This window comes from Rattus norvegicus, chromosome 3, assembly GCF_021556685.1.
Source record: "Rattus norvegicus strain SHRSP/BbbUtx chromosome 3, alternate assembly SHRSP_T2T, whole genome shotgun sequence".
NCBI lineage: Eukaryota > Metazoa > Chordata > Mammalia > Rodentia > Muridae > Rattus > Rattus norvegicus.
The window spans coordinates 166,273,876-166,286,763 of record NC_141536.1 but is presented as its reverse complement, the minus strand read 5'-3'; the positions used below and the strand labels follow the sequence as shown (position 1 = coordinate 166,286,763).

Sequence of the window (12,888 nt, the reverse complement as noted above, 5' to 3'; positions counted from 1 at the left end):
TTCATATACTGAGGCACTTTATTTATGTGTCACTCTCTGAAACTTGTGTTCCCTGTATTCCCTAGTTCTACTTACCAATTCCTGTTACATTTAGGAATCACTTTGAAGTGGTATGGGGTAATTCAGACCCTTTAGTAGAATCATTGGCACTGAATTCCTATAATTAGTTTATAAGGGAAAACATTAAAGGGTACTTAACATGTTGAGAGCATTCAAAATAGTTTTAAATACCTGTAAATGTAAACATTATCTTCATGAAATACTGAAAACTATGAGTCCAATGACTCGTAGTCTTTGGTTAGTTAAATATTTATAAAATATTTTCAGCTTAGTATATAAAGGCACTATATTGTCTATGCCCATGATGATCTATAATATTTTAAAACAGTATTTTTGTCTATTTGTTCATTACCAGCCATGAAGATGTGACATCTTTTAAGTTGGCCTAAAACACAGAAATATAAGGGCTATTGTATTTATTTTTATCCTATTTCTTCTTTGTTTTAGTTATTAGTTTTTTTAAATACAATGTGTTCTTTCACTTAGATCTGGAGAAGAAAGGCAGGTTTCCTAGGAAATCTCCTGATGCTGATTTCACTACTGTTTGTTTCTTGCCAGCACCACATCCAGTTATCATCAAGAGATAATACAATTTTTGCTTAAAAAGTCATTCTTTCTTTACAGACTAAATTTTAAAAAAAGACACAGAGGGCTATTGTATTTATATTAAAATACATAATCTTTTGCATGTACTCAAGGCAAAACATTGTGAATAGCATTGTAGGTTATTTAATGTTTAAATAGAATGTATTTATTGTGACTGTTCCTTGTGGTTTAAGATCACTACACCTAGCAGAAAGAAAATGTCTGAAGCATCAATGATTGTTCCCGATACAGACAGATACACTGTGCGAAGTCCAATACTCTTAATCAACACATGTAAGTATTATAGTGTCTTTCAAGATTTCAGCAAGTATTTTAATGGAGGAAATTTTAATTCAGGGAAATTCTAGATATAAAATTGATAAAAATTATGAATCACAGTATCTTCTAACTAGAAAGGTATTGATTTAAACAATTTATAAAATATTAACATTCTGTGTTAGTAATTTATCATGAATTAAGCAGGAGGTATCCTAACATAGTGATTAGAAATTGTGTTGGAGTTTTCAAGTTTCTTGGATTTAGTTCTTTACTGCCAGATTTGTACTTGACATGCAGCATTCCCAGGGAAAATTCAGAATCAATTTATTTTCCAACCCATGGAACCAAAATACCTTATCAGTTTGTTTAAAGGATTACATAAAAATCATTCATTCAACAAATAATGATGTGAAATAGTGGCACAGTACCTGTTAATTCTAGTACTAGTTGCTTTGATGGCAACTTAATGATCTAATAGTCCAAAAAGCCTAGTTGCCCACTGGGTGACAGCCTTGTAAACAGCAGACTTCTCAAATTAGTAGTTTTCAATTTGAATAATTCTTTGAATCCTTCCTAATTTTTCTCCTCTTGTTAAATGGTGTAATGTCCATTTACTCATTTAACCCAGAAACCTAGAAACAGTCCTGAGAACCTCCATCTTCTTCCTCACCTGAAAGTACCTTTCTAACAACAGGGAAAACAGCTGTTGTCTTTGTCCTTTTAGCAACCCCGCGAAGAAGTAGGGCACCACTGCAAGCAATACATTCTGCTGAGAAGGCTGTTTCTAAAACATCAGAAAGTGGAGTGGATTATGCTGTGTCACTCAAATCTAGACAATCTGATGGAAGAAATAGAGGGAACAATAGAGCCAATGTAAGGATACTTAGTTTTAAAATAAAATTTAACAAGTTATTTTTGAAATCTGTACTGAGCCGCCTTCTTTTCCAAATAGAATCTCTATTTATTTAGAAAACAACATGTTTTTCTAAATACCAGTTGTCCTAGAAAAAGTCCTTCTGGCACATGAACTATTCTGCTTACATTAAAAGTATTTACTTCACTGTTCCTGAAACTTGGGGGAAAAGGGACTTTCTGTCACTCTTCATTATACAAACCTGTGTCTGCTGTAAGGAGACTAGTATAGAAATGTGAGATCACAGTGGGGTGTGTCCCACTCAAGCATCTCAAGGTCTAGCATGGATTTTACAGATTCATAAGACTCATAGCACAAGCATCCTCAGATACACACAGAGGATATGGTGAGAACCCACTGGAAAGGCCGAAGCCTACCCCCAAAGGTGAAAACTAACTTAAATTAGTGTGCTCAGAAAGATAAATGGGATAAGAGTTGAATATATTATAAAATGTAGTCAGAGTAATGGCTTACATTGTCCAGCTTATTTAATAAAGTCACTATTGTTCTTATTTTATGGCCTAGTCCTGGGTACTATACAATGACTAGTAGCACAGAGAGGACAGCTAAGGTAAGAAAACATCTAGATCTATGCAATGTAGTTTGCTGATAGTGACAGCAGATTAATTTTTTAATCTGTAGGATGAATCTGTGGCTATAGAAAGATTGAGTCAGGAAAAAATTCCCTGGGAACTGGTCAAAATTTTAATTATTTAATATTTCATAAATTTCAGCTCTTAATATTTTCATAGAGAATAGAGTATAAAACCAACAGCAACAGGAGACATGTTTCTGGAAAGTCTAGAAATCATCATAACTATAAGTGTACTGGCTCTAAGATAAGAATAGAAAATTTGTAGAATCATCTGCCTCCTTGTCTGCTGTGAAAGTTATTTTCTTATGTTTTTTGTTTTAGATTTATTTATTTTATGTATATGAGTACTCTATCTGCATGCCAGAAAAAGGCATCAGAAAACATTATAAATTATTGTGAACCACCATGTGGTTGCTAGAAATTGAACTCAAGACCTCTGGAAGAGTAGTCAGTGCTCTTAATAGCTGAACCATCACTCCAGCCCTATTTTTCTGGTTTTAAGATAGGTAATGGTCTAACAATATGTGCATACCATTCATAAAATATGTATACCATCTAATTTTCATACTAAGGCAAACTTAATTTTCAAACCTTAACAGTCTTTGAAAAGTTGAGTTCATATAATACCTTAATTTATGTTTATATATGTATTTCCTCTGTTAATAGCATAACAAAACTGCTACAGTACAAAACAAAGGACATGAGCACCATGAATCCCCAGACCAAACTTTCAGTAAGTACTTTTGGGGATTAATTTTAGTCACTGTGAGTGTACCTGCAAAAAAAAATGTGTGTGTGTGTGTGTGTCTGCTTACATATGTCTGTATGTAAGTGGGTAGGGGAGAAAGAGCAAGTGAGGCCTTTTTAGTCTTTTTAGCCCCAGTGAATTTCATTAATTTGAAAATAACCAGCTTGTAGTAACTGTGCTGGCACTGTAAAAAGAGATGTTGACAGGATGACTCTTTCAGATGACATAACCTTGCTGCTGGGAAGTTTGTGTCTGAGGAGGGGGAGGTATAAGGTCAGTGTTCTCATCCCCAAATGTCGGCTTGTACAGGATTAGATACTTACTTTAGTCTTCCAACTTCATGAAAAGGTGAAAATACAATGGTTTTCTTTTGTTTAGATGAAATTGAGGAAACTCTCTCTGATGCATATGCAGTGGAAAAAGTAGACAAGCCTGTGTGAGTATGACAGTGTCCATCTGACCACTTAGCATTTGTTCATAGTGTTTTGGATGAATAAAATTGTAGTTAACAGATTTGAAAGAAAGGCTTTTATATTATCAGAATGCAATGTCAGGCATAGCATAATTATTATATGATACTTACCATGGAACAATAAGGAAGAGACTTTCCTTTTTTCCTTCTATGTGAAGCAGCCATAAGAGGTTTAAAATACTAGAGTGTGGATATTTTTTTAATTTAGTGTTTTTTAAATATTACATTATTTTATTTATTTACAATCCAAAAGTTGACCTCCTTTCTGGTCCCCTCTCCTCAAGTTCTTCACCTCATCCCTTCCCCATACTTCTGAGAGAGTTCTCCTCCACCCGCCACTGGCTCCCATCAGCATTCCTCTTCCCTGGGGCATCAAGTTTCCACTGGGTTAAGTGCATCCTCTCCCACTGAGGCCAGACAAGGCAGTCCTCTGCTACATGTGTGCCTGGGGCCACGAACAGGGCCACATATGCTCCTTGGTTTATGGCTTAGTCTCTGGGTGCTCTGAGTGGTCTGGTCAGTTACACTGTTGTTCTTCCTATGGGGTTGCCATCCCTTCAGTCCTTCAGTCCTTCCCCTAACTCTTCCATGTTGGTGCCTGCCCTCAGTCTAATGTTTGGCTGTAAGTATCTGTATTTGTTTTAGTCAGCTTCTGGTAGAGTCTCTCAGAAGACAGCTGTGCCAGGCTCCTGTCTGCACACAACATAGCATCAGTAATAGTGTAAAGATTTGGTGTGCTTGCATGGGGTGGATCCAAAGTTGGGCCAGTCACTGGGTGGCCTTTATTTCAGTCTCTGCTTGGTTTTTGTCCCTGCATTTCCTTTAGACAAGAACAATTCTGGCCTTTTTTATCTACTGGAGGTGGTCTCTTCAGGTTCTATCTCCCCTCTGTTGGGTATTTTGGCTAATGCCATCCCCATTGAGTCCGGGTACTATCTCACATCCCAGGTATCTGGGAGGTTTTGAGGTTCCCCTCCTCTTGATTCTCCTTTCATTCTCCTGGCCCTCTGGGCATCCCTCCAGTCTCATCCCATGCCTCATCCTGCCTGTCCGCCCTTCCTTTTCTCCTTCCCCCTTCCCTCTCCCACCCAGTTATCTCCCCCTCCCTTTGTCTCCCATTATTAATTTGTTTCCCTTCTAAATGGGATTGAAGCAGCCATACTTTGGGCTTCCTTCTCATTAAGTTTCCTATAGTCTGTGAGTTGTATCATGGGTATTCTGAACTTTTTGGCTAATATCTACTTATCAGTGAGTACACACTATGTGTGTCCTTTTGAGTCTGAGTTACCTCACTTGGGCTGATATTTTTTTATTTCCATCTATTTGCCTGCAAAACTCATGATGGCCCCATGTTTTTAATAGCTGAGTAGTATTCCATTGTGTAAATGAACCACATTTTCTGTATCCATTCCTCTGTTGAAGGGCATCTGAGTTCTTTCCAGCTTCTGACTATTATAAATAAGGCTGCTACGTCCTTGTGGTATGGTAGAGCATCTTTTGAGTATATGCCTAGAAGTGGTATAGCTGGGTCTTCAGGTAGAGCTATTTCCAGTTTTCTGAGGAACTGCCAGATTGGTTTTCAGAGTGGTTGTGCCAGATTGCAATCCCACCAACAGTGAAGGAGTGTTCTTTCTCCACATCCTCATCAGCATCTGCTGTCACACCTGAGTTTTTAATCTTAGCCATTCTGACTGGTGTGAGGTGGAATCTTAGGGTTGTCTTGTTTTGCATTTCCCTGATGACTAAGGATGTTGAACATCTCTTTAGGAACCTCTCAGCCAGTCAAGATTCTTCAGTTGAGAATTCTCTGTTTAGCTCTGTACCCCATTTTTTAATTGGGTTATTTGGTTTTCTGGAGTCTAACTTCTTGAGTTTTTTTTTTTTTATATTTTGGACATTAGCCCTCTACAGATATATCGTTAGTAAAGATCTTTTCCCAATCTCCTGGTTGCTGTTTTGTCCTATTAACAATGTCCTTTGCCTTACAGAGGCTTTTCAGTTTCATGAGGTCCCTTTTGTCAATTGTTGCAGAGCCTGAGCCATTGGTGTTCTATTCAGGAAATTTTTCCCTATCCCAGTGTGTTGGAGACTCTTTCCTACTTTCTCTCCTATTAGATTCAGTGTATCTGATTTTATGTGGAAGTCTTTGATCCACTTGGACTAGCATTGTACAAGGAAATAAATATGGGTCAATTTGCATTCTTCTGCATGCAAACCACTAGTTAGACCAGCACCATTTGTTGAAGATGCTTTCTTTTTACCATTGTATGGGTTTGGCTAATTCACAATAAGATAGAATATACAAAGATGTACTTAGGTATATGGCTGTGCAGTTAACAGTAATGGTATTTTTCTAGTATTTGTAATCTAATCATTTATATATTTTACATGCTGTATGACAGCTTTTTTACACTTGATTACTTAGCATGATCTCAAAAACATTTGAGTATTATGTAAAAGCATCATGTCTTAAAAACTAATGCACTAATGCTTGATAATATACTGAGCAAATAAAATGTTTTCTAGATTACCTGGTGTTTTAGACATCTCGAAAAATAAAGCACATTCCAGATGGGCATGTTGGACACCTGTAACAACTATCAAACTCTGCAATAACCAGAGATCCTGTGCTTTACCAGGAGATACTTTTACCCAAGGTGAAAACAGTATTTCCAGTTAATACAGTAGTGTTTAGGGAAACAACACACTTATCCTAAGTACCTAACAAGTGATTTTGTTTACAGAAAAATTTAGAGGTTAGCAATATATTCATTGTAGAGGACTTTATCCTTCTTCCACTAGATACTGGTGTCAACAAAAAATGCACTAAACAAAAATCAGTATCTGATGATGATTCTGAAGAAACACAAAGGGTAAAATATAGTAAAGATGTCATCAAGTGTAACAAGTCAGAAGAAGCAGAAGTTTGTGAAAGAAACATTCAAGAACAAAATCATCCTAAATATTCACAAAAGAAAAATACTGCAAATGCAAAGAAGAATGATTGGCATATTGAATCTGAAACAACTTATAAATCAGTACTCCTAAATAAGACAACTGAAGAATCACTCATCTATAAGAAGACGTGTGTATTGTCAAAAGATGTGAATACTACTATCTGTGATAAAAGCCCTTCTAGAAAAAGCATGAGGAGCCATACAAAGTCAAGGAAAGAACTGATGTCTGAAGTTACTTCATGTGAGCTAGATGAAATACCAGTGGTGAGTGTTAGATGTATTGATTTCTTACTCAGAGGCTTGATTGATTGCTACAAACTTGACCCAGATAAATGTCTTGTTCTTTAGTTTAGTTCCTGAATGCTTCCTTAAGCTCCCAATTCACCTCCCTAACACAGCCTTGTGGGATAAGATTGGTATCGTCAGGTATGTCAGTGTATATGAACCACTCTGGTGTTTCATAATGCTTCTTTCCTGTAAGTGGTTATTGTGTGTTCTCTAAGACTGCCAACTGTCCTAGTTTGCCTTCTATCATGGTGATGTGCATGTGACGAAAATTAACTTGGGAAAGAAAGAGTTTGTTACAGATTACAGTCTATCATGAAGGGAAAGTCAAGGCTCATTCTCCATGGCTCACTCAGCCTGCTTTCTTACATAGACCCAGGACCACCTGCCAGGGTTGGCAGCAACCTTAGTAGACTAGGCCCCTTCATATCAGTCATTAATCAAGAAATCGCCCCTACAGGCAATCTGATGGAGGCAACCCCATCAAGGTTCCTTCTTACCTGTTGACTATATTCTCTTTTAAGATGATTATGAATAACCAGCACAAATGGTAAACAAAACAAGTGTGTTGGTGTGGGTGCTAGTGGTGGCTTCATTTTCATGTAAAAGAAAGGCTAAGACTGTTTTACAGGACTTGCATGTGATAGTCATCCTCTTTGTTTTTTCTTGCAGCACAGAAACCTGACTGAGCATCTGTTAGGGTTTGTGTGTAGTGGAATGTCCCCAAATGCTGTGCCTTGAAAGCTTAGTCCCAGCTAGTGAATCCAGTCTTTGAGAGTTGATTAGCTTATGAGGACAGTAACTTCATCACTGGGTTAGGTCATTGATGCATCCATACTGTATGGACTATTAGAAGGACTTGGTTGGAGGAGGCAGATTGCTGAAGGAACATTTTTGCAGAGTATGTTTTACTCTTGCCTTTTCCTTCTGTTTATCTTGCTTGCTTTGTAGTTGCTGTGAAGTAAAAGTAAACAAACTCTTCTGCCACATTGTAGCTGCTATGATTTTCAACCTAGCTTCATTACTAAAGTAACAAGGCCAAGAAAGACTGTGGAGCACAATCTCTGAAACCATGAGGGAAAAAAAAAACTTTTATTGTTTTAAGTTCTCTTTAAGTATTTTTCATAATGTCAAAAACCCAACATAACAGCCTTTTCTAAGTTGTTTCTTTAAATCAACTTACTATTTCCCTAATAGTGTTATTTTTCCTGTGTCATTTTTCCTGTCCTTTCTGAGGTAGATCAGTCTCCTATAGTCATCAGTCTGATATTTGCTGGGGGCCAGCCCTGGTACTTCTTCTTTCATGGTTCTCTCTATAGAGTAAGCTCAGGGAGAAGAGCCTTGGCAGGGGTAAGATATTTAGTGTTGCTGTTTGATGATAACATTTTTATCTATCTTAAGTCTAAGTCACTCTGCAGTGGTAGCTGACCTGCCTGTCTGAGTTCCTCTGAGGCCAGAAGCTGCAATCTCTGGTGTTTAGTACCTCACAGTAAAACAGAGGGAAGTTAAGTAATATAGCCTTTGTTCTATCTCCACAGGAACTGTATAGCTCTAATTTCTAGCCTACTAGTTGAAGCTGCAGGTCAACAAAGGAATACACTGAAAAGTGATTTTGATCTTTATTTCTAAGTTCTCTCTAAAATGTTCTCTGCAAAAAGTTTTCTATGAAATTTCTCTAAGAAAGTTACTCTAAAAGATTCTTCTCTCTAAAAAGCTCATTTCTGCAAAAAGAGTTCTATCTGCTCTCTTTTCCTAATCTTTTCTTTCCTCCCACTCTAATAAAACAATGCCCTTGCTTCAAATTACTCCCAATTCCTTTTCTCCTGATGCTTTTTCTCTCAATGCCTTTATTTCTAACTTCTTTTTGAGTTCAGCTCTGTCTCCTCTCTTTGTCCTCGGCACTTATACATCTTTCAAAATATATGACCACATGGTAAAAAGTTCATCACAAGTTTACAAATAACTTCAAATAAATTATAAATTGAATAAGACATTTACAGCATAGAATGTTTTACATGCATATCCACTAAGAATAACTATCTGTTAAACATTCTTTATCTGTCATTAGCTTAACAGGTATACACAAAGTTAAAAACCATAATTGACTTATCATGGAAGTTTTGTATAGATAAACCCAGTCAATATTTTATCTTCTGTCCTAGCACCTGTAGTAATCCTCAGTTCCCTTTTTATGACTTTTGTGTAATTGTTTTACAACCTCTTGTAATGTGCTCTAAGTTGTAGATGCTTTCTTGCTATCTCAGAAGCAATTAACTCATGACACTTGAAAACTGGCAGAATTTTCAATGCAGTTTTGACATCAGCAAGGACTTAATAGCAGTCCTATTATAAAAGAGCTTAATAATTACTAATATAATTTTAGGAATTCTTATAGGATCATCAAGAATTAAGAAATCATCTATTTGTCTATATAGCATCACTACAAGACAGTACACCTGCAGAGATCTGCTCAAAAGGGTGGGTTAATGCCTAGTGATTGTTATATATGTTTAATAATAAACAGAAAAGGAGGAATCTTTCCTAAATGAAATCTTCTTGGCCTTGCCTAAAGAAGCAAATCTGTCATTGTCTCAGGAAGATCACCTGCTAGTATTTTTAGCTTCTCCTTGACGGCTCCTTTTGTTTACTAGATCAGCACAAAATAGCTCCTCTATAGCTTGACTCAAGGCTTTCCTGTTAATCTCGAAGATCTAAAGTTGTCATACATTGTTTTCAGAGAGGTCATGTTTTAGCAAGCCAGTAACACTTGTGTCAAGAAGGTATAGTAATAACTTACTTCCATTATTTATAAAGCACAGACTTCCAATGATTACATGCTACTTTTTGTTAGTTTTTAAAATCCCCATGCCTTACCCAAGAAAATATAAAATCAAGAGACCTTATATATTTCAGTGTTATTAGAATTTTTAAAACTAAATTATCAAAAATTCTAGTGGTGATAATTCTTAATATGTATAGTACTTTAGTTTTCAGGAATTTTCTAGACTCAATAAATACTAATCAATAATAGTAAGGTTGTAAGGTACAAGATTAAAATACAAAAGGCCATCACTGTTACAGAAATCAGCAATTTTTAGTAGCAACCCCAAATAAAATTATTGTATAAATCTACACAAGAGAAAAACTGTACAACTCTGATAAAAGAGATCTAAAGAAATCCAAAAGCTAATCCACACACATGTTATAGAGTATTTCAGAGTTGAGACATTTTGATTTTATGGCTTTAATGTAATCCCAGCAACTTATTTTGTGTTAGAAATAAACTCAATCTCAAATGCTCATGATAGCCAATGGGCAACAGGGAGAACTGACAGTGCTATAAACTGACTATAAAGCCGTAGTCATCAAGACACAGGCAAATGCTCAATACCACAGAATCAAGATCCTCAGCAGACACATGCAGTGAATAAAACCACTTCAACAGAGCATTAGTCTTTCCACGTGAGTCAGATCCAAAAGACATTGGGGAGTTTTATAAGTAAACATTAAGATTACCCATGAGATTTTAATTCTTTTCTTACCTATTATTGAGTTAGTTGGGTTTCCAGTATGCTTCTGAAAAGAAGTGATGAGAGGCAAAATACTTACTAGTCATCTTATTAAAGGATCTAGTTTCTCACAGAGTAAGTGTGATGCTATTTGTAACTTCTTTGTAATTTTGAAGTTTAACAAAAATGATTGTAAAGTATGTTGCTTGCATGTTTGTATTTGATCACACACATACACTGTCCTTGGGGCCAGAAGAAGGCGTTAATAATCCTTGAACTAGAGTTATTATAGATAGCTGTGAGCTGCCATGTGCCTGGTCAGAACTGAACCCAGGTCCTCTGAAAGAACAGCTAGTGCTCAGAACTGCTGAGCCATCTTTGAGCTGCCATAGTTAATTTTAATGAATATTAGTCAGCTTTTCTATCTATGATCCAAATACTCAAAGAAAAGATTTGTTTCATAGTTTGAAAGATTTAGTCTGTGACTCTTGGCAGGAAGAACGTGATGAAACAAAGCTGTTCACCTCCTTAGTGACAAAGAAGTAGAAAGGGATGGCAAGGAGGAAAAGGGGGCTTGAGGATAAGTTATACCTGTCAAAGGCTTATCCCTAGATAATTTATTTTTTCCATAAAGGCATCTCCTACCTCTTAACCTCAACTGTGAATTTATCAGTAAACTAATTCATTGATGAGATTAACACTGTCATGAGCTAGTGACCTCTCTCAGAGCTACTAGTTAGAGTAAAGCCTTCAGCACAGGAGCCTCGTAGGACATTCCATGGCACACTAGTATATGCATGTTTTATCTATGTGTGGAAATCTACTCTTTGCTGAGATTTTTCTTTTATTTTCATTTTATTAGTTGTGTATCTGTTGGTCTGTTGATGGTACTTTTCTCCCTTGAGCTCTCTGAGGGGAAAGATGACAGGCATTGAGTTTTAATGTTGATACAGCCTTGCATCCCAGGAGTAAGTTCTACTTTCTGTTGTATAGTTTGCAAATCTCATGTATTAGATTTGATTTGCTATCTGTGTTCATGAGAGCTAATAGGCATATTAGGAAGAATCTGATATAATTTCTCCATTAAATGAAGTCAGTAGTGACCCCACCCTGTGTGGTAAAAAAATAAAAAGAGTAACCTGGTGGTCACACTCTTGCCAGTTCCCGCTCCAGAGTGCCATTGGAACTAGTGCTAATTTATCTCAACAGCTCCACACTGCCCCCAAGTACTCTCTGACTCACTGACACAGTACCCTGTCAGGTCACCCCGCCCTCACTCACAGCTCTCTTGGCTGGTTTCTACCTCTCCAGGCATACACATCTCAATTCCATGGTGGGCCCTGTGCATCCTGCCACTATACACTCTCTTGAACTCAATTAAGTCGCCACATGAAAGAACACATTACACAATATCCTCTGATCCATTTGCTACGATATAAGTTACCCATATCTGTAACACAAAACCCTGTACCCACACACACATCCCTTAAGAATAGTTGTAATAATCTGTAATTGTGCAGAGAAGAATCTTAACATCTGCCTCCATGTTCTGTCAGCTGCTTTCTCCTTGCTCCTGCCCCCTCTCCCACTCTAAAACTTTTCTCCGGCCCATCCTTCCTTCTCATCCAATGACAGGCCTCATTCTATCCTGTACCTGCCTTCACCTGCATAATGACATCAACCTACACCAGCTAGATCTGGGGCCTTTTGTTATGGAAAGTTAACCATTAATTGAATCAATAGATGTGGGTTTTTTCAAATGGTCCATTTCTCTTTGCTTGCATTAAAAAAAAGTATATCACTCAAGGAACTAGTGCATCTTATTTGTCACCGGAGTGGTGTACATAGTCATAAATTTTCCTCAATTATTTTTCTGCCATTCTTGTGATTGAGAGTGATGGCCTCTTCATTACTTGTTAGCAATTTTATATATAATTCTTTTAGATTTAGTTAACTTTGCTGGAAGGTTGCCCATTTTACTGATCTTTTCAAAGAACTGTCTTTTTTCCCCTGAAGTGCTTTATTTTCATGTATAATAACTTTAAGAACTATGTACCAAAATATGTACAGCACTTACCAAAGCTCTGTATGTGGGTGGGATGGTTTGGAAAGCTGCATAAAGTTCAGACTTCTTCGTCTTTAACTTCTCATATTTTTTGTAGGTTTCCATAGAGGCAGATTTCTTTAACTTTCTTTCAGCCTTTATTTTCCCTTGAAGTTTAACTGATAGTTTTAAAGTAACTTCTAATTGTTTTAGAGAGAAAATTCAAAAGGGAAAAGATTTACTGGTACAGCAGAATCCTTGATAAACCTAATTAATAAGAGGTATAACTCAAGTGATGACATGATATCAACAAGAAAACTGAAGGAGCCTCGGGATGGCAGGTATAGTCAGAAGTTGAGATAGTATTTTTGACAGATACAAGTAAATTGGCTTGCACAGTATGAAGAAATGTCTTAGGGATAGATTTGAATAATATAACTT

General features: G+C 36.7%; 1 protein-coding gene across 1 annotated transcript in view; it reads left to right on the top strand.

The window, feature by feature from the left end:
* The window catches only part of Sycp2 (synaptonemal complex protein 2), a 62,391-nt gene that overhangs the window by 27,148 nt on the left and 22,355 nt on the right, over positions 1-12,888 (top strand). The window contains exons 18-24 of the mRNA NM_130735.1: positions 840-939; positions 1,649-1,797; positions 3,099-3,165; positions 3,559-3,616; positions 6,179-6,309; positions 6,455-6,873; positions 12,661-12,788. Of these exons, the coding sequence (NP_570091.1) occupies positions 840-939; positions 1,649-1,797; positions 3,099-3,165; positions 3,559-3,616; positions 6,179-6,309; positions 6,455-6,873; positions 12,661-12,788 (1,052 nt within the window). The remainder of the gene's footprint in view (positions 1-839; positions 940-1,648; positions 1,798-3,098; positions 3,166-3,558; positions 3,617-6,178; positions 6,310-6,454; positions 6,874-12,660; positions 12,789-12,888) is intronic.